General features: G+C 36.4%; 1 protein-coding gene across 1 annotated transcript in view; it reads right to left on the bottom strand.

Annotated features, from left to right (window-relative positions):
• Window positions 1-15,612: 15,612 nt before the first annotated feature.
• Window positions 15,613-25,668, bottom strand: part of plcl2 (phospholipase C like 2) — a 58,645-nt gene continuing 48,589 nt past the window's right edge. The window contains exons 5-6 of the mRNA XM_082150062.1: window positions 19,048-19,157; window positions 15,613-17,322 (exon numbers count right to left, since the gene is read on the bottom strand). Coding sequence (XP_082006188.1) covers window positions 17,122-17,322; window positions 19,048-19,157 — 311 coding nt within the window. The 3' untranslated portion in view covers window positions 15,613-17,121. The remainder of the gene's footprint in view (window positions 17,323-19,047; window positions 19,158-25,668) is intronic.

The following is a 25,668-nucleotide window of genomic DNA, read 5'->3' on the forward strand; positions in this document are numbered from 1 at the left end:
AACAAACGTGAAGAATTTTGACTCAAAGTTGGATTACAATGGAAAACTTACTTTTGAATTTAGAAATGACAACTGGATAATCACTCACTGAATTAAACATGCAATGTAATGAGATAATGTGGCAACACTCTATCATTGCATAATATTGATGCCTAGCAACTAGTAGTAGGCAGCATATGGAATATATTGAGCATTATTCAGAGAAAAACAATCTGGGAAACAGAGCCTAAGGCGGCGTCTCAGTGTGCCTACATATCCTATGCACGAGGATACACAGGCAAATCCATGCATCATATGAAAATGCTTTGGTTATGTAAAAAAATACTTACTTTTGAGGACACCACAAGAGAGTATGTCAGTATTGGGACAATGCACAGGTTACTGATTATGTTAGCATTAACATATAGCTATCATTAACAGATGCACACTTTGAAAATCCACAGGAAAACTAAATTATCTGTGTACCTTTACAATGCTCTTTTCAACTGGTGATGATTTGGGCACTATTTTAGTATTCAGATTAGGATGCATGCTAATTCTGAGTGCTTTATAAAATATGGGCAAAAGCTTTTACTATGAAACTGTATATAGCCCACTGGTGCAATGCTGTGCATTCACGTCTGTGCCACTAGTTGCACCCGAAGCGTCCTCCACATCCCACTGGTTCAACAAACAGTGTTTGCAGGAGAATTACACACTCGTCTTTTGAGCAAACATGTGCTTTAATGACTAATAAAATGCAGGGTTGAAATGCATAAAGCTACAGTGTATGAGATATGAAACACCGTTCATCGCTGTCCAGATGATAAAGTGGCAGTTGAGTTGTAAAAATGTTTATGAAACAAATGAAAGTGCCTGTTCATAACTTCCTGTCCTCAAACACTGAGTCATATCTCAATACCAGTCAGACAGTGTAATCTTAGTATTATTCATATACTATTCATATACCTTTTTGTAATTTTTATTGTTTTTATATGTTTTCATTTCTTTTCTTTTTGCTAATTGTACAACTCAGGACAGGGAACAACCAACAACATAAAGCACAAATGAGTCTTAAGATTTTGTTCTTTTTAATAAGCCAAACTTACTGTTTTTTTTTTTTTTATGTGACAAATAGTGTATAATAAGACACGACCACCGGGATGAACACTATAATATGAGGGAAGAACAAACACTGAAGGTATTTATCAGACAACATTATTTGGCAAAAATGCAAAACCAATGATTAGCAGATGAAGACATCAAACAATAAACACTAAAATAATACATATTTTGATGTAGAAGAACAAAGTTTGAGACTTTCTATTTTTTAATTTTTTTTAAAGATTAGAGCGCTGAAATAAAATCACAAACTCACATTAAAATAGGTTAAAGAAGGGCTCACTTTTTCCTTCTTTCATGTTTGCAGGGGATGAGGGAATGTAAGTCTTGTTGAACAACCAGAGGAATTGTGTCCATTTTTACTGATAACCAGATATCAAGACAACATTTTAAAGTAGGATCGCACTGAAGAAAAGCTGATCAGGTGTTTCAGGAAAACAACAAAAGTTTAAGTTTTAGTAGTTTTGCTATTTGCTTTTGTCCTTTTTTATTAGTTTTATTTTTTAAATTCTATTCAGCTTCAATTTAATTTTTATTTCAGATTTCATAATTTTAATATATCGACTTACAGTATATTTATTTATTTTAGTTGCCATGGCAGCATTATTATTTATTTTTTAAATTTACATTTTTCATCTAATATATTTTTTCAGTTCACAAAGATGATTTGTAATAGTTTTAGTTAACAAGAACAACACTGCATTCGGCCTAACTTTTCTCTTCATGACTGGCATGAGATGATTCCAGCAGGAAAGTGTTAACATTACAGTTTTTTATATTTTTTTATATTTAGTCATTAATAGATGATCAGAAACAAATCAGCTAATCTACTAATATCTAGAATTGTACTGAAGAGAACCACTTAGGACTATTAAAAGCCCCTAAAAAATGAAAAGCTGCAACTAATGTTCATAACACAATGTTATAATCCCCTCCAGCTAGGGATTATGAAAATTAATGTTTGAGACCGAAAGGCTGAATAATGGTTAGAAATGATAATTTTTACACTTTCTGATTTAAATGTGTGTCGTGAACCCAGAGAGGCTCAGGCTGTAGACCCTAAGGTCATATTTATTTTTGACAGGAGTTACAACCAAGTTTAGGAATAGCATTACAGTGTATTCAGTGGTTTATACTGTTGTTTAACAACATACCGTTTGTCCAACCAACGAAACGTCTTAAAAAAATCAGTAGACACAATTTAGTTATTACATGATCTCGGACCTTAATACAGTGCGTGCCTATAAGTCTATCCCTCAAAGCCTCATTTTCAATAGATAAATAAATTCAATAGGCCTATAGCCTTAAAGGGGTTAATTCAACCAAAAATGAAAATTCTGTCAGTAATTACTCTCCCTCATGTTGTTCCAACCCCGTAAGACTTTCGTTCATCTTCGGAACACAAATTAAGATATTTTTGATGAAATCTGAGAGCTGTCTCACTCCTCCATAGGCTTCTCTGGGATTGAAACTTGCCGGCCAGAAAGTTAATAAAGACAATGTTTAAAATAGTGACTACAGTGGCTCAACCATAAGTTTATCAAGCGATGAGAACACTTTTTGTGCACAAAAACCAAACAAAAATAACGACTTTATTATTTAGTTTGGCTTATTGCGCACAAAAAGTGTTCTCGTGTCAACTCTGAAAAAAATGATTTGTTGAAATGAATCAATTTTTTTTTATCATAGTGGTTGCATTCAATTGATTTTACCTATATTAAACAAATGCATTAAGTTGAACTCAATCAATTTTAGTTCAACTTAAAGGGATACTTCAGGATTTAGCATTAAGCTTTGTATTAGTAGAAAACCTGTAGTATTTTCGAATTACCGTGCTTTCCTCCCTCATATCCCCCTGAGACGAGAGATTTATGTATTTTTTGTCTGGAAAAAATCCTCCGATGACGCAAAAATCGTCATATTGCGTCATCGGAGGATTTTTTGGCCAGAGGCGAGAGACTACAGCCAGTAGGAGGGGCTGTCCCGCATGTGTTCAATAGAGGGTGGGATCTCACTCACAGAATGTACACATAGTATCAGCCATCTTTATTTGGAAGCTAAGCTAACAGGCTCTTGTTCTGTGGAGAAAGCTGAGTAGTAGGGGTTACCATCCTCTTTTTCTCAAACATGTCCGGCCGTCGAGATCGTCCAAAATGTCCGGGATTCGCTTTTTGCTTTCTGCAGTCGCCATTCATTGTTTACATGCACACCTTTTGTTTCAGTCTAACTGAATTCAATCCGATTGGTGAATCTGAATGTAGTGTTTACATGAACGCTAAACAAGTGATCGGTTGATGTGCGTTTTAACATTGTTAAGAAAATTCCCGCTCCTCCGTGAGAGATACGAGATCGGTGCGTCTCAGTAATCACTCCACCGGCCTCGCGCCGTTCTCCCGCGGCCCTCAGCCTCGTCCTGCTCGCCACAGTAAACATGATGAATGGCGACTGTAGAACGCAAAAGCCGAATCCCGGACATTTTGGGCGATCTCAAAATCCGGGGCAAACTCGTCACAGAGACTCACTAGTAGCCTAGCCTTGTTGTTTTCAACTACGTGCTCTTACCGGTAGGCGTGGCTTGGGAGAAGCCTCCTAGGGCAGCGAAGCAAGTGCATTCTGGGAGTTGTTGTCTTTCATCCACATAAGCCAAAAATACATTTTCTGGCTTTTCTCAGTCTAGAAAGCTCCAAATTAAAAAATATTTTCACATTTCTTCTACATAAATTACCTATTTTAAATACACATTCATCTTTCCAGAGGTGAAGTATGCCTTTAATGCATTTGTTTAAATCAATTGAATGCTAACACTTACGATAATTTTTTTAAAATTAATTTCAACTAATAATTTTTTTCAGTGAAGTTTCAATAACAGAAAAGCCTATGAAGGAGTGAGACAGCTCTCAGATTTAATCAAAAATATCTTCATTTGTGTTCTGAAGATGAACAAAAGTCTTACTGGGTTGGAGCAACATGAGGGAGAGTAATTACTGACAGAATACTCATTTTTGGCTGAACTAACCCTTTAATGAAACACTTGTAGCTTGGGCAGTTACTGCCAATGTTCAATGGATATTCTAATAGAGTGAGAGAAGTGTAAAATTCATGGCGTGTCCTGCATTAAACAGACTCTCTCAGACACAAGCCCCTCCAGCCTGATTTAGCATTCAGCAGGCACAATAGCTGAGCATCTTGAGAGGCAAATTAAATGAGTAATTATGTAGTCCTGCTCCGTTAATGTACTAAACACTGTGTCCTTTTGGGTCAAACATTTCTATTGTTGTTTGGGATTTGCAGATTGAAGAACACATCATTACCGGTGAGCGGCACGAACACGCACATGCGCTCGGACTGAAGTTCCTCGTGGAAGAAAGGGCCACACTGTTGGTTGACCAGAACAAGCAGTCATTGTGTTAGTGAATGGGAAATGCTGTTAGTTTTCTTAAGGTCTTGTGACTTTGTTAAAGGGTGACCTTAATAAACCTCAACCCAACCTTTGGGAAAACTTGCTTATCGTGGAAACAGCAGAGCCAAATCCAAATCACTCAAAAGAGGAATGATTAAACCAGCAGAAAAATATACCCTGCTTTTGTTCTTGGTCGAGATATCGTGATCTTTCACAATTCAGGAGCAATAATGGAGCTCTCATTTAAATATGTATCTGATGTTTCTGATAAGACACAAATGACACAATTGTTGACATGCAGAAAGAATTTAATGTAGTTGCTTTATAGGAGAAACAAGTGAGAAATGAAAGAAATATCAGTTTGTATTTTTTTATGTGGGAAAATGTAAGAGTTGTGCACTTTCTTATATCAGAGACATAATTGCGTTTCAAGTAAGTATCATCTCAAATGTTTCCCTTAAAAATCTTTAGAATTGAATTTAAATAAAAGTTAATAGTTGTTATACAGTATGTCAAATGAATATGGATAACAGCTCAGATCATTTGATGCAAATTGTTTGAGTCCATCTTGAGATCTTATTTTGACTCATTTACAAACTGGAATCTTGATGAATCGAAACAAGACTTCTGGTGGTCTTTTTATTTTTGGGAAGCGAAAGTTATTTGAATCTCATTTTAGGAGAAACAGTTGGGTTGCGATTGTCTTACATCAAATAAAGTTGTTCTTTCACATTTGTTTAACTTTGAGTTCTTTAATTAAGGTAATAGTGTAAAGCACAGAGTTTAAACTCTGACCTGTGTATTTAGTTTGGCTCATCGGCGCGGGACACAGTGAATTTGGTGTCAGGTGATGTTTTAATCTTGAAGGTATGCTTTTACATAAACACTTCCTCGTGATTAAGGGGAATATAAATCACAGCATCTGAGTTTACAGTACGTTTAATTCAGAAACTGCATGTTATCAGGGTACCGTCCACATCCCATGATATCCTTCAAACAAACTCAGAATTAAGAGCCTGCATGTTCCAGTTTCTTCTGCTGGAAGTTTCCCTCTTCAGTCCAAAACCATTGTTGTTCCAAACCCAAATGTACGGTGGCTGAGAGAGCTCAAACTGTTGCAACTGAAGAAAACACATAAAAAAAAATTAAAAAAAACAACAGAACCAAAAATGGAAATGCACTGCAAATACTCACAACGCAACCAAATGTTTCTGTATTTGATTGCATTGTAAGTATTTGAAGCACGTTTCTGTATTTGATTGTGTTGTGAGTATTTGCAGCGTGTTTCTGTATTTGATTGTGTTGTGAGTATTTACAGCGTGTTTCTGTATTTGGTTGCGTTGTGAGTATTTGCAGTGTGTTTCTGTATTTGGTTGCGTTGTGAGTATTTGCAGTGTGTTTCTGTATTTGGTTGTGTTGTGAGTATTTGCAGTGTGTTTCTGTATTTGATTGCGTTGTGAGTATTTACAGCATGTTTCTGTATTTGGTTGCGTTTTGAGTATTTGCAGTGTGTTTCTGTATTTGGTTGTGTTGTGAGTATTTGCAGTGTGTTTCTGTATTTGGTTGTGTTGTGAGTATTTACAGTGTGTTTCTGTATTTGGTTGTGTTGTGAGTATTTACAGTGTGTTTCGGTATTTGGTTGTGTTGTGAGTATTTGCAGCGTGTTTCGGTATTTGGTTGTGTTTCGGTATTTGGTTGTGTTGTGAGTATTTGCAGCATGTTTCTGTATTTGGTTGCGTTGTGAGTATTTGCAGTGTGTTTCTATATTTGGTTGTGTTGTGAGTATTTGGTTGTGTAGTGAGTATTTGCAGTGTCTTTCTGTATTTGGTTGTGTTGTGAGTATTTGCAGTGTGTTTCTGTATTTGGTTGTGTTGTGAGTATTTGCAGCGTGTTTCGGTATTTGGTTGTGTTGTGAGTATTTGCAGTGTGTTTCTGTATTTGATTGCGTTGTGAGTATTTACAGTGTGTTTCTGTATTTGATTGCGTTGTGAGTATTTACAGTGTATTTCTGTATTTGGTCGTGTTGTGAGTATTTGCAGCGTGTTTCGGTATTTGATTGCGTTGTGAGTATTTACAGTGTATCTGTATTTGGTTGTGTTGTGAGTATTTACAGTGTGTTTCTGTATTTAGTTGTGTTGTGAGTATTTGCAGTCTGTTTCTGTATTTAATTGTGTTGTGAGTATTTCAAGTGTTGTAAGTATTTACAGTGTGTTTCTGTATTTAGTTGTGTTGTGAGTATTTGCAGTGTGTTTCTGCATTTAATTGTGTTGTGAGTATTTCAAGTGTTGTGAGTATTTGCAGTGTGTTTCTGTATTTAGTTGTGTTGTGCGTATTTCAAGTGTTGTGAGTATTTACAGTGTGTTTCTGTATTTAGTTGTGTTGTGAGTATTTGCAGCCGGTTTCTGTATTTGATTGCATTGTGAGTATTTACAGTGTGTTTCTGTATTTGGTTGTGTTGTGAGTATGTGTAGCTGTTTCTGTATTTGATTGTGTTGTGAGAATTTACAGTGTGTTTCTGTATTTAGTTGTGTTGTGAGTATTTGCAGTGTGTTTCTGTATTTAGTTGTGTTGTGAGTATTTGCAGTGTGTTTCTGTATTTAGTTGTGTTGTGAGTATTTGCAGTGTGTTTCTGTATTTGGTTGTGTTGTGAGTATGTGTAGCTGTTTCTGTATTTGATTGTGTTGTGAGAATTTACAGTGTGTTTCTGTATTTAGTTGTGTTGTGAGTATTTGCAGTGTGTTTCTGTATTTAGTTGTGTTGTGAGTATTTGCAGTGTGTTTCTGTATTTAGTTGTGTTGTGAGTATTTGCAGTGTGTTTCTGTATTTAGTTGTGTTGTGAGTATTTGCAGTGTGTTTCTGTATTTAGTTGTGTTGTGAGTATTTGCAGTGTGTTTCTGTATTTAGTTGTGTTGTGAGTATTTGCAGTGGGTTTCTGTATTTAGTTGTGTTGTGCGTATTTCAAGTGTTGTGAGTATTTACAGTGTGTTTCTGTATTTAGTTGTGTTGTGAGAATTTACAGTTTGTTTCTGTATTTAGTTGTGTTGTGCGTATTTCAATTGTGTTTCTGTATTTAGTTGTGTTGTGAGTATTTGCAGCTGGTTAATGTATTTAGTTGTGTTGTGAGTATTTCAAGTGTTGTGAGTATTTGCAGTGTGTTTCTGTATTTAGTTGTGTTGTGAGTATTTGCAGCTAGTTTCTGTATTTAGTTGTGTTGTGAGTATTTCAAGTGTTGTGAGTATTTCAAGTGTGTTTCTGTATTTAGTTGTGTTGTGAGTATTTGCAGTGTGTTTCTGTATTTGGTTGTGTTGTGAGTATTTGCAGCGCAAAACTGGTGAAGATGTTTTCGTAATTTGCCGGTGTTTTTCTATCTGCATGTGTTCTCTTCAGTTGCAGTACGTTGAGCTCTCTGGGCCACCGTACATATGTTTTGTTTTGTTTTTTTTATCTTTGGAACTCTAAGAAGTGTATGTCTTTGCATTGGATAAAGGAGTTTTTTTTTATTTTTTTTATGAAATCTATTCACAAATCTAAAAAAAATAAACAGCATGAACAGAATGACATGAAGGTGAGTAAACTGACAGAATTTTCCTTTTTGGGTGAACTATTCCTTTAACAAGACACTAGAATCAACAATGTCTCTGTTAGACTGAAAGAGGGCAAGCTGTTTGTGATAAACTGTTACTTACAGAGTCTTTTAACTTTATCTCGATCTTCTCAGGAGAAAGCAGCTGTATTCTCAATGGCCTTTACGTGAGGATTTAACAGCGCAGAAATAGGGCACCATTAGCTGAGCTCGTACACGCTATTTGCTGGCTGTTTTTGTCCAGCCTCAAGGTCCATGTCCCGGTCATGATCCCAGCAGGGACACAATCTGCATCTGAAGTGCAGAAGGTGCCACAACAAAACAACCCGTTATAGAGTGACTCGGAGGGGTTAGTTGAGAAGCAAGCCGAGCATGAAGTGCTCAACCCATGAAAAGAGAAAGAAAACATGCCGGAGCCCTTAGCTATCACTCGCTCAACCAGAGGCGGCTTTTAAATGACACGTTACCATCGGCACTGTTTTTATTTTTTCTGCTAAAAAGATTTAAAATGCATTCTGTAGGGTTTAAATAGGAAATTTCAACAATGACTCAAACTCTGCTTAGATTTGCCAAGCTTCTGCATGTCAGAGATCTCAAACCATTTTCACTCCCAAGATAATTGGTATATGTCCAAGTTAACAGCTTTCTTTTGCCAAAAGGATGTTTACCAAAGCGAGTCCAATTGCTTTCAGTTCTTTGTCATCAGACTGCGCAAATACATTTTACTGTCATTAAATTTAGCCATACACTGGGTATAAATTTGTCATCAAGGCATGATATGTTTGAGTAATGATTTTAATTTAAGCAGTCACAATAATTTTTGTTACATTGCACAAGCTATAGTTATTTTTGAGTGCCTAAACCTCCATCCTGCAAAACACTTTAAATAACCATGATATAACAAGCTCAATCAAATATGCTTTATACCGAATGTCACACAAACAAACAGGTCTCTGGTCTCATCGCATCCACTTGTCCACTTTTTTAAATATAAAACACATAACCAAATAAAAGTATGCTGCAGTCATAAAAATGTATTTAAAATGAAGGGTTTCCAAGGCCAAACGTTTGCTTTGTGTGAGAAACAGACATGATCTGATCCATCGTAAGGCTCGCTCAGATTTAAATATTGAAATATTGTTTGCTGTTGCGATCATAGATATCATATAATAAAGGCTAGATGTCTCGTCTGCGCTTCTGGCCAATGGAGGTCGACGTCCGCACACGGCGGCCATCTTGCCACAGGGAGCTCGCTCACCCGTAACATTGTGTTTTTATGGTGCATGTACTTTTAAATAACCATAACTTGCTCAATTTTCTACCGATTTTCAAACGGTTTGGTTTGTTATAAACGTCAGAGATGTAGTTATGACACTGCAATGACTGCATACATATGAATAATTATAACAATGGACTTCCATATGAAAGAATTATAGCCACGTTAATAACGTTTGTAAGAAACCAAACCGTTTGTAAATCCGTCAAGATTTCAGCGAGATAAGAGGATTTGTGTGCGTGCTGATCACTCACCTTACTTCAGATACCACAGAGCTCGCCAGAAAGCTTCCCTGTGACAAGATGGCCGCCGGTGATGCCGTTCGAGACTCAGCCTTAAGACATCTAGCCTTATATGGATATCTATGGTTGCGACATCTTTGATGTTAAATCTCATTGGCTTCCGCGTGTCTCATGACCGTCAACATTCTATTACGTTTTCTACTTTGGCACAAAGACAAATTCAAACAACAGTCACTTTGTAGTTACAGCATGCAAAAATATTTTTCCATATGTGCATAAGTATTTTTTCCATTCATTTCTCCCATAGGGATTAACAAATGTATACACACAAACACTTCAGAGAGCTTAGAAGATAGATCGACTCGATTATGTCCTTCGCAGTGCTTCATGGGAGTGGGCGGGGCTAAAGACTAATGACAAAAAAAGGGCGGAGCTACTTTCCTGTAGCTCAAACAGTAGAGCGTTGGCGCTTGCAACGCTAAGGTCATGAGTTCGATTCCCAGGGAAAGCAAGAACTGATAAGAATGTAAATGTGTACCTTGAAATGCATTGCAAGTCGCTTTGGATAAAACCATCTGCCAAATGCATAAATGTAAATGTAAAGAGTTATTTTGGAGTGTGTTGCTTTTTTCGACTTCGATTGTTGGCATTTTTTGTAAAGCATCATGGGTAATGCAGTTTTTCACCATGAATTTCGCTGTTAAACAAGTTTATTTAAAAAAATAAGCTGAAATAATGTGGGCTGACGTCTTCAGCAAAAGCAAATATCATCGATTAACAACCTCGTCTCTCACAGTACGGCTGACTTTAAAGGTTTATAAGTTACCGTTAAAAATCAATTTCCCAATGGAGAAAAGTAATGGAGTTTTACTTCTGGACCCAGACCTTTGCACTCTATATCTGCAGAGTCACAGACGCTGGATACTGACGATTAGCAAGATCGGACGCCTTGGTCTAATACGATCTGAGCCGCAATCCACATTCATTTTAAAGCTCTATAGTTTTACTGTAAGGCAAGGCAAGTTTATTTATAAAGCACATTTCATACACTATGGTAGTTCAAAGTGCTTAGAAAGGAATTAAAATAATCACAAAATAAAAGCATGCAAGGACAATTAAAACTGTTTTAAAAAGAAATAATGTAAATGTGAATAATGTAAATAATTGGCTCCAGTTGTGTTTATTTCTCCCAATAAATCTTAAGAGAAACATCTGAGAAAAAAGGTAAAACATTGGAGAACTCGTTTCATCTTTAGATCAGTGAAATAGAGGTCAGTGATGGAGGCACATTCACTCAGAATGAAACCTGCCATGAAAATGATATTGTATATCGGTTGTGCAAGAGAACTCTGTGAACTCTGCAGGGAAAAGATTGATTGGTTTGCAGAAAACGGCCATGTGAGTGAATGCATCTCATTTGACGGCCTCATTTGAGCTTTATTGTTTCTTATGCTTTGTTGCGGCCGCCCAGAGAGAGCAATATAACAACATCACAACAAAGACCACTCTGTTTAATTTGATTTTGAAGAACATATGAATCAAACAAGTGCTATTCGCGCCAACACCTCGACTCTTTGTAACACAACACTTAAAGTATTTGGCCTGGACATGGGCTGATGTTCTCATCTGTGTTTGTATATCTTGTTCTGTGCGATTGTTGACTGGTTCTGCTACATGTCCTGTTCACTCAGAGACATGATCCACTGCAGATCTTGAACCCTGTGGTACTGTAGGCATCAACTATGTAAACTAGTCTAAAAAGACATCTCTGTGAGGTAACAAAAGTATGTTCTTTTACTTTTAGCTTTTGTTTGTTTAAACTACAAACCTAAGTGCATGGATTGTGAAGCTTGAATGCATGATTTACTGTTGTGGCTTCTGCTGCCTTCAAGGAATGATCCGACGGATAAGATAAACCTCACCACGATGTCATCATCACCATTGGGAAACTCTGGATTTTCTTGGATTTTCATGGCATTGTAAATGTTGAATGTGAAATTGCACATTATTTGAAGTGTTGATGTATATAGTGAACAAGTATGAACTTACAGAGAGATGAAAATCTAGTGTTCTTCACACAAGATGCATTTTGGTTGAGAAACAAAATGGTTTAAGACTTGTCTACACACTTAAAATAATTATGCATTAATGCTATTCACTTTTAAATAATTCATTTTGAAAATATAAATAAAAGTCACTTTTGCTTCAGTGTTCTATTATTATTATATAGCAATGTTTCTATTTGCTTTACTTCCTGAACGTTTTTGGACACCTCTGCATTGTCAGTAAATACAAAACACCAGTTTTTCACTGAAAAGCGCCTATAATAATGTTGTAAAAAATGTCTATAACTTGCTTAGGGATTGTTACATGTAGACAAAATTTCATCTGGAAATCTAGAATATCCAAGCTTAACTTTCTAAAGGAAAAAAAGCCATACTTCAGGAGATATGAGTTGAGTAAAAAAAATGTATATTTTTTTTTTTTTTTAAATCTTAATTCTGGTAAATTCATCCATTCTCAGACAAAATTAAATTAGCTAGATTGAAACTTCAAGTTCTTCTTTTTAAAATGATGTAATAATTCCCTTGTATCACTCAAACACAATTGCATCATGTTAAACTGACTTGAAACGGTTAATCTTTGGCTTAACTCAATGTTTTCATTTTGAAAGAACATGTTTCAGTCGAATAGCTTGATCAAATATAGAAAACAGGATTTCCATTTCCCATCGTACGTTTTGCACTGGGCTGGATAGACATTTTTTTTAAATAAAGCATTATTTTATGAGTTTTTAGCAAGATGAGAAAAGGCTGCAACTTCTAAAGAGTTTCTGTTAGGTTGGTGTTTTGAGTTGAGCTCTTGGGTTGAGGATCTGCTAACAAGAATACAAGTTACTTTAATAAAAAAGCAATTACAATGGGAATGTCATGGATGTAAAGGATGTGTAAAGAACAACTATATTTAGCTGTTTGGTTGATCTGGATTCAATCATGGCCAGTGGTTCCACATGATGGAGACATGTAGGATGAACTAAACTGAATTGAATAAACTCAACTAAAAAAAATCCAAACTTCAGGAGGTCTAGTTGAGTAAAAAAAAATTTCAGACAAAATTAAATAAGCTAGATTGAAACTTCAAGTTCTTCTTTTTAAAATGATGTAATACTTCCCTTGTATCATTTAAACACATGTTAAATTGACTTGAAATGGTTCATCTTTAACTAACTGTTCTGCATACATGAGCGACATTGATCACGTGACTGTTTTTGATGCTCAAGATGCTCTTTTTGGATCATCTGAGGTCAGTTTGTGCTGGGAATGCTACGTAGACGTGTTCAAATTAATTGATTTTCCCCATTTGTCCATCATTTGGACCCACTGTCCATGATTGACTCCTTAAGCCAAAGAGTTAAAAAAAAAATTTGAGTGCAGAATTGGCATAACAAAGAAAATGCATTGTTTATTTTTGTCTTTTTACTGGAAAACAAGTCCAAAGTACTGATTAAGAAAATTATTTGCAACGTTAAAAATAGCATACATTAAAGTGACATTCAGCAGATGTTTCCATGACATTTATGGACTGGGAAGTGTTCCTAGTTCCGGCTGACCTAATTTATGCAGCCTAAAAAACCCTTAAACGGATTTGAGTTATAGAAATGTGATGTTTTACATGTATGCCAGGTTAAAGAGATGTGTTTTTAGTCATGATTTAAAATGACAGAGTGTGTCTGCTTCCCGAACAACGCTTGGAAGATTGTTCCAGTGTTGATTATTTGTTGATTTTGATATATAGGTATTTTCAACTGGCCAGAATTTTGAGATTGCAATAGACGTGAGGGACTATAACGCTATGTAAGATTTTAAAATGCATGCAGTGTTTAATAGGGAGCCAATGCAGTGTTGACAGAACCGGGCTAATATGGTCATACTTCCTGGTTCTGGTAAGAACTCGAGCTGCTGTGTTTTGGACCAGCTGTAGTTTGTTTATTAAGTGTGCAGGGCAACCACCCAGTAGAGCATTACAATAATCTAGCCTTGAGGTCATGAACGCATGAACTTACTGTTCCACATACATGAGCGACATTGATCACGTGACTGTTTTTGATGCTCAAGATGCTCTTTTTGGATCATCTGAGGTCAGTTAGTGCTGGGAATGCGAAGAAATTCATCTACATTTTTAAAGTTTTTACATGTTTTTTTTAATGCTGATAATATAATTTGCAAAAAAAACAAACAAAAAAAACAGAAGCATTAAAGTCCTAAAGTATTGAAGCATTGTATAATTTTATCACTTAAAATTTTTATTGTATTGAATGTAACTCGACACCCTTGCCTCATTTAGTATACGCGGTTCTATGAATATGCAAATGAGCCCCGCCTCCACTCACTCACTCAGCTCAGAGATCCACTGGTTGACGATCACACGTTGATCTGATTGGTTACAAGGTAGTTTGTGACGTCAGAAACACCAGCGATTTCAAAGCGTGTGTTTGAGACTGTCTTTGGTTCACTGCAGTTTTAAGGAGAAAATACTCAGCAATGCTGTCGACTTATGAATTTACACATGGTTTGTCTTAAAGCATATTAAAAACACCATTAAAAACTTGATATTCACCACAGGAGGACTTTAATATGGGTAAGCTCAAGACTCTATGTGTTTATTGGGGAGGTGTTGTGAGGGGCAGCGTCACATTTTTGCTAATCTTGAACCTTTAATTGGGTTTTGATGAAAGGTTTCCTCTTAATACCACATTAGGGAGGTTTAAACAAATGAATTCAGTGGGGCATGTCAGTGTCAAACCTTCTCAGGTGTCCCCAACAACAGTCCCAGATAGATGTCCCTGGGGTTTTTCCATCGCTTTCCACAAATTGTAATGTAATCAATAGTAATGCCTTCAGTCCGAGGGCTTCATGTCATTGAGTGAAAAATCTGTGCTGGCTCTCCAGGGTTGCTATAGATCTCTCAGGATGGGTCGTGTTCAAACGCACCCGTCTGAGAGAGATCTATTGGGTAATAACACTAGAGACTCTTGTCGCAATCATTATTACGATTGCTGTTACGCAAGTTCATGAGCAAGAGCCAAGTGTGATTCATCTAATGGCTGGAAGGTAAACAGAGGTAGAGCATGTATATCATCTCTTTCGGGTGTCATTACTGTGTACTTTACAGTCCGGCGAGCGCCAGAGACCCGTGATTTAATGATCTTTCACACACACGACAGACGCTGCTTTCAGAGACTCTTTGTTGGTCTTACCTGGACGCATTCTTCTGCCGAAAGGACATCACTTCATCTAATGAAGTCTAGAGTTTAATAGAATAACTGTAAATCCAATATAACGGGAATCTCATAAAACCTTTCAGCAAATACTCGGGTATTCAAACGTTTGGTGTCCGTCCGTAAGATTCTTTTAAAGATCAGAAGAGACAGTAAAGACTTTTAGATTGTTACTAAACGATTCCTAAAAAAATATATAATGAAGAAACTTTACAAACACAAAAACAAACAGATGAAGCAGCACAACATTATGATAATAATAATCATAAATGTTTCTTGATCATCAAATCATCATATTAGAATGATTTGTGAAGGATCATGTGACACTGAAGACTGGAGTAATGATGCTGAACATTCAGCTTTGATCACAGGAATAAATTACACTTTACTGTATATTCACATAGAAAAAAGGTATTTTAAAATGTAATATTTCACAATATTCCTGTTTTTACTGTATTTTTTATTAAACAAATGCAGCCTTGGTGAACATGAGACTTAAAAATAATAAGAAAATATTAGGCCCAAAACTTTTGAGTGGTGTGTATATATATATATATATATGTGTGTGTGTGTGTGTCACAATAAAAAAAATAAAAATTATGAATGGTTTTAAAAATAGGCTTAATGAAATATTTATGAAATTAAGCCTTTAATTGTTGTTGTTGTTGTTTTTTTGGCTTTGTGACATTTTCATCTGGAATGAGTGCCATTAGAAACTGAAGAGTTAAAGAATGTAATTATCATGGTTTATTTCAGAGCACTGGGTCTTAACAGCGTTAAACAAAACTGATATTCTCTCTGGAACTATCACCCACTCCTTAAATGGTCAACTATAATTATAAATACACAATAACAGCACTGAAATGTATAAACAAATTATCATTTTGTTCATGTCCAGTTTAATCTCTGGTCACAATGTGTAAATCCAATGGAAGTGGTTCATCGGTAGATTGGCACAATGGGAAGAGCAATGGAATGAGCCGGAGACAAACACTTACAAACTAGAAGCAACTTGTTGGGTAAAAAAAAAGTAACAAAAAAAAAAAAGGCAAAACTTCAGCAACAAGGCAGAATCATATCTGAATCATATCCATACATACATGGACTACTTTGTTTCCAGGAATGCTTGAGAATCTTTAAATCGCAACACTTGACATACAGTATTCAGTCCGCTCTCAAAGACCACGAAAACACTGCGCAAATACAGTTGATTCATAAAAGTTTGCAATATTGTTGTGGACAATCAGAAAAGGTTGAGAACCATTGTTGGCATTCATGATGTTGTTTTTAAAGGGGTGGTTGATTATGATTTGACTTTTCTAACTTTAGTTAGTGTGTAATGTTGCTGTTTGATCATAAACAACATCTGCAAAGTTACAACGCTCAAAGTTCAAAGCAAAGGGAGATATTTGCTTTTAAAGAAATCGTGTTTTAAGGACTACAACAAACGGCTGGTAGAGACTACACCACATTCCTCCCGGGTTAGTGACATCACCAACCCTAAAATTTACATAATACATTTTTCATTACATTTCATTTTTTCATTTATAGTGTATTTTTTTTAATAAAAGCATCCACTAAATGACTAAACGTACATGTCGTCGGTTTAAACCGCAGTGTGTTCGTGGCCGAAGAGACGCAACAATCGTCCCAGAGTCTCTCACCTATTCACTTGTACAGTAGCTGCTGGTAATATCTAAAACTAGACACATCCTCAAATCCATTTATACAAATAATTAAAAAAAAGCCCATAAAGGGCCGGGCCCCGACTCATAAGATCCTGTTCTGTACAAGCAAATAAAATATGAGCTCTTTAAAACATCCATTTCTCTTAACAAAATAATCTGATCCATTAAAAGTTCACATAGCAAAAAAGGTAACAGATCTCCATATATATATATATATATATTTATATATATTTATACTGTATATACACACACACTATTTTGGCAGACAGAACGAAAAGTAGTTCTTTATTGTAAACAGCTCTCTTCTTTCCTCACACGACCTCTCGTTACATTCATGGCTCCAGTTCTGATTCCTCTTAAAGTTTGTGCTTTGAGGAAAAGGCCTTTGAGAAACATTCGGCCTCATCGACACCCACCTGATCCCGGGACACGGGAATATGACGTTAGACGAGGCCTTCGGAATCGTCCTGAGGGTCTGAGATCTTTCCAAATGTGTTGGGTGCACGCCGACCCGGGGAGAGAGGATTAATGGGATTTGACGCTCCGGTTCTCCTCAGTTCCCCTGATCTGTGAAGTCCTCCTCCACGACTGCTTTCTCCGGGATGGCCTCCAGACTGGGACGGCCCCTGGACTGAGACCCCGACGAGGGTCCCGCTCCGCCTTTAGACAGGTTACAGGTGAGAGCGGCGTAGTGGATCTGTTTCAGGTTTTCCAGCACTTCCGCCCGGGCGTGTTTCAGCAGATCGGCCTGACCCTGAGAACACGAGAAGAGACGAGTTCACTCACACCAGTGTTCTAGCAGGAACGCTGCTCTCGCTCATGCTAACACTTCAAGTAGCTTTTTTAATTAAAAAAAAAACTTTAGCTTTACATAATTTTTTGGGACATTTTGTCAAATACAAATATTTTATTATATATTGTGGATGCGATTAATCGTTGCCCACTAATATATATATATATATATATATATGTATATATACACACTATGTAATAATTATTTGTATTTGAAAAAAATTTACAAAAGCAAGGACAACTAATGTGATGTATTGGCAAATTAGGTAAAACTAAAGAATAATATTTTTAATTACTAATGCAAATTTTAAACAATATATAATAAATATTTGTATTTGGCAAAATGTTCCAAAAAATTATGTAAAGCTAAAGAATAAATATTATTTTATTATAAATAATAAAAAAATGTAAAATTAAATTAAAATATAAAAATGTAAAATTTAATTAAAATATACAAATAAAAGCCAATTCTAAATATTAATAAGTATGATCATAAAATATTATTATAATTATTATATACTCACACACACGCTCTCTCTCTCTCAGTCACACACACACTAAAGAACATCACAATTTTGTTGAGATCAAAACTTAGAAGAGTGTGAGTGAATTTGTAGTGAATATTTTGAGCTTTATCCACATGCAGAAACACACTGTAACTCAGAGTGATGTATGATAATACTGTAGTCCTGCCATCAGAAACTGATCAACAGCGGTCGCACACACATATCTGAGACACACTGAGGAAAACATCAGGTGATCTTATATATCTGGCTGAGCCTTTGTGATTGGACAGCAGACGTGAGGAAGAACAATGCCATCGCTCGCCCAGTCATTTCAATATAATGCTTTTGTTTGGAATAACAGACTTGTGTAAATCACAGACACATTAACCATTTAATTATCATTAATGTCTTTAAGCAAACCAAATCGCCGCCTTAATAGTCTTTAATGGTGGTGTCACTTGAATCGATTCTGTCAAGCTGGCGTTTCAGTTTTAAATGATTAGGGTTTAAACATCTTATTTCCAATGGTGTGCATAGATATATATATATATATATATATTTAATTATTGTTTTCATTTTAACATCCTTTTAACAAGTGGTTTTCTTGTTATTTCCATTAATGCAAGAATTTTTTTTTTACAAAGGCTGTTTCTAAGTTATGTGAATGGTCATATTCAAAATCTAAGAGCCAGAGATAATGATGAACATTTGCTCTGATGAACTGAATGTAATACATGAAGAAATGCATTATCAGTAACTGTGATTGGTCTTCTTTCTTGCATTTATTTGCATATTAAATAGTGACTGGTCTTGCATCCATTTAATCATCTATAGCTGTCTTTATACGGCAGGATTTCATTTATGCAGAACAAAATGTCGGATGTTTGTACCTCAACCTTTAACACTGTTCTTTGGCTGCGTTTCGTAACACTAGATTTGCATTTCTTGAATGAAATACCCCAATTAACGGTGCGGCTTTGATTTCTACTACTTGTTGTGCAAGTTTGTGCAAAACTGCCGCACTGGTTGTGAAAATATTATATATATATATATATATATTTCAAGATAACATCACAGCATCTTGAAACACATCTGAATGTTAAAGTCTACTTACGCATAAATATATGCAAATTAAAAGGGGAATAATTTCCCACAGGTGTTAATGTTTCATCCGTGATCACCTTCAGAATTGTGATGTTCCAGGTGAAGCTCTCGACAGATTTGTGCAGTTTTCTTCCCTTCAGTCCTTCTTTCACCGCCATGTCGTGTAGATTCTCATGAAACTCCATCGCTGAAACGACAGATTCAGGGGATCAGACGAGCACTGGACTTTAACGTTTCTTCTGCTGCATTTATTCGATCAAAAATACAGTAAAATTGTGAAATATTATTAGAATGAAAAAATATCTGTTTTCTATGTGAATATATAGTAAAGTGTAATTTATTCCTGTGATCAAAGCTGAATTTTCAGCATCATTACTCCAGTCTTCAGTGTCACATGATCCTTCAGAAATCATTCTAATATGATGATTTGACGCTTGAGACACATTTATGATTATTATCAATGTTGAAAACTGCTTTGTATTTTTGTGGAAACCATGACACTTTTTATATTTCAGGATTATTTGATGAATAGAAAGTTCAAAAGAACTGCATATATTTGAAACAGAATCTGTTGTAAACATTATAAATGTCACTTTTGATCAATTTAATGCATCCTTGCTAAAAAAAAAAGTATTAATTTCTTTCAAAAACAAAATAAATCTTACTGAGGCCAAACTTTTAAATGGCAGTGTAAATCACAAAAAATGTTGTATGCAATTTGTTAAAAGAAACCATATTTTCATCCAAACACTCACTGTAACAAAGATGAAGTTTAACGATAATGTTAAACATTTGATGTTTAAGAAGAAAAAAATGTTTAACATCAGAACTAAGACAATAAAAATCCATGAACAAGAGAAGAATTGTAAATGATTAATTTATATACACAAATATAACAATACATAATAAATATGCCAACATACATTTTACTACAATCATTTTAATACATGAAAAGCTCTTTTTCTTCAGAGTTTTGAATCCATTACTTTAAACCAACGGTTTGAACAGGTTGACAAAAAATGTAAATCAGAAATGTTACCTTACTTGAGCTGTACTTAATACTTGAGTTGTGAGACACAGAATCATTGCAAATAAATCATGAATATTCAATATATCCCCACAAAACTGGCACATCAGGCGAAGCGATCAGGATGGTCAGTGTGAGAGAGTTTGACTGCATCTAGTCATGCCGTTCAAGCAAGCAGAAGCTTTTGTACTTTGACAACTTAAAGGATTAGTTCACTTTCAAAAAAATGTTTGCTGATAATTTACTCACCCCGATGTAATCCAAGATATCCATGTCTTTCCTTCTTCAGTCGAAAAGAAATTAAGGTTTTTGAGGAAAACATTCCCGGATTTTTCTACACAGAATGGACTTCAATGGCAACCAACTATACCAATGTTCAAAGAAGGTTCAAATGTCCGTCTCAATGCAGCTTCAAAGTCTCGACACGATCCCAGTCGAGAAATAAGGGTCTTATCTCGCGAAACCATCGGCCATTTTCTAAAACCAAAAAAATATATATAATTTTTAACCACAAATGCCCGTCGTGTACCATCTCTGAGATGCGCCACGCATTACATCATCACGTTGGAAAGGACATGCGTCACGTCATCTAAGTTATTTGTCTGTGTTCTCCGGTTCAGAAAGGAAGGGAAGGGCGAAACATGTCATCTCATTTTCTCCTCCAACTTTAAAACCGTCCGACATCTTTGTTTTAATTTATTATTATTTATTTTTTATTTTTTCCGTGACCTTTCCAACGTGATGACGTAATACTCAGAGATGGTACAAGACAAGCATATGTGGTTAAAAAGTATATATATTTTTTGTTATTAGAAAATGGCTGATCGTTTCGCGAGATAAGACCCTTATTTCACGACTGGGATCGTGTCGAGACTTTGAAGCTGCATTGAGACGGACATTTGAACCTTCTTTGAACATTGGTATAGTTGGTTGCCATTGAAGTCCATTCTGTGTAGAAAAATCCTGGAATATTTTCCTCAAAAACCTTAATTTCTTTTCCACTGAAGAAGGAAAGACATGGATATCTTGGATGACATCGGGGTGAGTAAATGATCAGCAAAACATTTTTTTGAAAGTGAACTAATCCTTTAAGTTACCAGCAAAGAAACTCTGGGATGTGGGCGCATGGTTCAAACACACACACTCACTTCCCGTCACGAGGCGATTGTCTTCTGTAGGTCTGGATTAAAGCCTCGTGGGAGGCGTGAGGACGAGGCCTGTTGTGTCGTACAGCACATCACCTCATTGTTAGTTTGGGTAAATTGCGAGTTTCTCCTTGAGCCACGCGGCACAAACATGGACGGTAAACGCTTGTGACATGATCAGAAAACAGGTGTCTGATACAGAAGGAGAAAGAGAGGAATAAAGCGATGAGAAGATGCAGGCGTGGGCACAGCACACACACATCCAATCCTTTCAGAATGCATTAACATCAAGGCAACCAACACAGAAGCGATTTGTCATCCGAGAGCCGCACCGTTCTGTTTCTGTCTTTCATTCGCAGTGATCTGAAGAACGGACGCCGAGGAGAGGAAACAACGCTTTCTGAGTGATATTTGTTGTGCTGAATCTTTAAAGTGCTTTTTTCACCCCAGATATTGTCTTGCATGCAGTGTGTAATAGAGCTGTTTGTGAATGTAAAAAGGTCTGCAAAGTTTTAAAGATCAAAGATCTCATTTCCCGTTACAAACCTGCGTAACAATGTAACACATTTGCATAATGCCAGCCTGTGGTCTTGATTGGCTGAACAGCGTCTCTTTGCCCCGCCCTCAAACACTGTAGTTGTATCTGAGACTGGAAGAGTTTAGTTGTGCTGTTTTCTGCGCCACGAATCCACTTCAGAAGGATGAGATTTAAAACGTAAAACCAACGCCATCGTAACGGTTCACATCACAAGCGCTGAGGAAGAGCTGAAATTAAGATATGGTAATGAGCATTTGGTTTCTGACATGCACTGTTTCCAGTCAGCCAATCACAACAGACTGAGCCGTCTGACCAAGCAGAGCAGAGCAGGCTCTCGGAGAGGCGGAGTTTAGAGAGACTGAATCTTCAAACTAAGCGTTTCAGACTCTTTGAGAAATGAGGAGATTGTTAGTGTTTTTTTTTTTAACCTTGGATGCATTTAAACTTATTGTAGGAGACTTCAAAACTAAATGAGGAACTTTTAAAATTGCATAACAAAGACACATATATGATGCACACTGCACACATACAGCAAGATACGGGTGAAAATGCAATGTTTCAGTCTGACTGTCTGGTTTCTATTTCACTTCTAGAACTCAAGATGCGCATGCTTTTATCTGTCTGCCAGGAAACAATGCTACAATGATGAAGATGAACTTACAAATAACCCACAAGTGAAATTTCTGACATAAAAGAGCCATAAAAGCCCATATGATGTGTAGCTGACAGACACTAACTTTGCAACATCGACACCTTTATTGAACTGAACTGAATCAACAATGAACTGATTTGAGCTGAAGAGTGACACTATTGTCTTCTGCTGCTTTACAGATGAATTTTTTTTATTTTTTTTTTATTGTTGAATTATTACATTATTGTAAGTTTATTAATGCAAAGCTGCTTTGAAACGATCTGTATTGTATAAAGCGCTATATTAACAAACATGTAATTAAATTAAAATGCATGTTATGTTCTGAAGTCATTCAACTGTTTATGTGCAGGGTTATTACTGTTAACTAAAACACTATTTTTGCAAAAAGAAAAGAAAATATAAACATTAAATTGAAAAACTTACACTAAACAAAAACTACAAATGTTGCACATAACAAAATTACTAAATTGAAAAAAGCAAAAATAAAATAAAATAAAATATAAACGTTAAATTGAAAAACTTAAACTAAACAAAAACTACAAATGTTGCACATAACAAAATGACAAAAATATAAAAATAAAGGCTAATTCAATTTAAAATAAAAACTATAGTATAGTATATAATAGCATTTGTGTGAGAAACAGACTGCAATTTAAACTTAAGACATCAAACATTTAACCACAAGGCATCAGAAGAAATTGTACTACTATTATTGCTCTTTTTTGTCCTTTTTGGAGATTGAGACATGCGTTTTCCCAGGAACACTTGAAACTAAACAGTAAAAACATGAGAATACTGCAAACGGCAGCACATTTTCATGCATCAACTTGCACATTTGCTGTTCAGCACCTTGGCATGCACAGTTAAGAAATGAGGAGGAATTAGGAAGGATAGATAGTGTTACACCACCTAAAAACCTGAAGGACCATCAATGGCAGCGTCTGTCAAACCTCATGCTGTGTCTGTGTGTGTCTGAGAGCTAAAGCGCCTGTAAACGTGCTTCTGACATCCTTCTATATACAGCTGTGCAAGCGCTCCCACAGCTGTAAAGCTTCACTGAAAGGAGATCAACGACGGTCTCTAGATGCCGATCGCTGGCCAATGAAGCGGCGCACAAGCCTGGGGGAGACAGCGCTTGACTTCCTACAAATAGAGCAATAATGCTCAAGAGGGGGAAGCCATTACTGTGAATAGCACAAGCATATTTCAAGATGATTTGCATTCATTCCTGACGTTACTTTCACACCCTGTTAACCTCAGCGTTGGTGGGCTCTCGTGTCTGCGAGCCCCTCGGATCTGACGGGCGGTAAGTAAGGAGAGGTTCTGCCGGGTTAATGATGCGTGATCGTGCCGAGGAAAGCAGCCAATGGCACTCCGACTTCATGGCAGGGGTTGCCTAGCAACATACTGTAGTCTGAGTGGGAAAACCCGGGATGTCATTCCACACTTCTCTGTGAAGGCACGCACTGAGACACGGCGCAGACACAGTGACAGAAAGCCTCAGCCCCTGATGCACGTGTGAGGGCGTCAGCGTGCTTCTAAGGCACTTGCACATCACTTCATAGGCTTTTATGTGCTTTAAATGACTTAATTTCAGAGAAATGGCTGTAGTCTGGCATACCGCACAGCTTTGCTCATGCAACGTCTGTCAACCGCAACAGGAGTGACTGCAATGAATGCAACTTGTTTTTTGGCAGTGCATCAAAATATTTTGCAATGCAATTTTAACTGCATTTCAGATACACAAATAAACCTTTAAACAACTAGATTAAAGATGCAGTACACTAAAAATATATATATATATTTCAGAAAATCTTCTTTTGTGCAACATGAGAGGAAGTAAATGATGACAGAATTATCATTTTTAGGTGAACTATGCTTTTAACCAACATTCCCATTGACGTAGCCTAGATATCCAGTAGAGTTGCACGATTAATCGCTGAAAGATCACAATCTCGATTCAACAACCCACGCAATCTCATTCCTAAATGGCAACGATTCACCTGGAATATTAATAACGAATCACACTGGAATATTCAAATCTGTGTTCATGCTGCCGCTGATCCAGAGAGAGCAGATGTCATGCATGAAACGGTTTCACAAACAGTCTTTCAAACCACACAGTATCGTTATTTCTGTTACAAATATTCATATTATCACAGAAGTACTGGGATGAGTTTACAGTTCGGATATAAGCACTGAGGTCTACGGTAGCGTAAATTACCTTTATTCTTTAAACTGGTATTTGTTATCATATTTTTATCGTAATCATATCTGTTTTAGCACAAATATTTTTACAGTTTACTGCACTTTCTTATTCTTATTTCTTATAACTTATAAGTTATTTACCAATAGTGGTTAATGAATCCGAAGTCTCACAAATTCACAAAACAATTGCTTGCTTCCACGTTGCAAAATGTACAATTGCTTTGCAAGAAAAAAAAGCAGCTTCCATTAGCCGTGTTGCAAAAAAAAAATAAAACAAGCAAATTCAAAACATAAAGCATAATGTTTTGTCATTACTGTATGGAAAAACTCATTGGCCAACTCGTTTAAAAACAATGCAGATTATCGTGATCATCTTAATACGCATGCAAATACTCTATTTTTGTCAGCTGTTTTGACCCTGTATTTTCAATATGTGGTTAGTCTGACCAGAGTTCAGCTCTCAGCGTTGGTTTTTTTAATATAGCGTCTAGTTGAGACCCCGCATTCTGTTCTCTATATCAGTGTCTGTGTTTCTGAACTCCCTGAAACGCCTCCATTGTAGTCTTGAGTTTCTTCCGGGAACGAACACGTCACAATATTCCTCATTTAAATAATTCATACGCAGAATAAAGGGGCGGGGCCTGGTTGAGTAAGTTAGTAGTGTGTTAAACTGGTGGTTATGGTAAGGGGCGGGACATTTCCCTAACACACTCGAAGCGCTCGACCAATCACAACACACTGCTCCAGCCGACCAATCAGAGCACAGTGTGCTTTTCAGAAGACGGGGCTTCATAGAGACAGGAAGTAAACAGAGCGTTACTGACAGACTGGGAAGAGAGGAGCCGCAACAATGGAGAATATGAGGAAAACCTGTTCTAATGGAGCCCAAAAACAACATCAACACTTTGAAAAAGGGCCCTTTAAAGGAAATCACAAAATTCAACTTAATTTAATTTTGTGGTAACTTCTTTCCATGGTTCCAGATTAAACCACCACACCACCACCCAACCTGGTCCCCTCAGTGGGACAGTTATTATCCCCTACTGGTAAACTGTGGAACTGCACCATTATGGAGGCAAAAAGCATTAAAGAAAAGCTAATTCATTCAAATGAAAAGGGAATTTGGTC

The sequence above is a fragment of the Leuciscus leuciscus genome, assembly GCF_965113295.1.
Source record: "Leuciscus leuciscus genome assembly, chromosome: 20".
Taxonomy (NCBI): domain Eukaryota; kingdom Metazoa; phylum Chordata; class Actinopteri; order Cypriniformes; family Leuciscidae; genus Leuciscus; species Leuciscus leuciscus.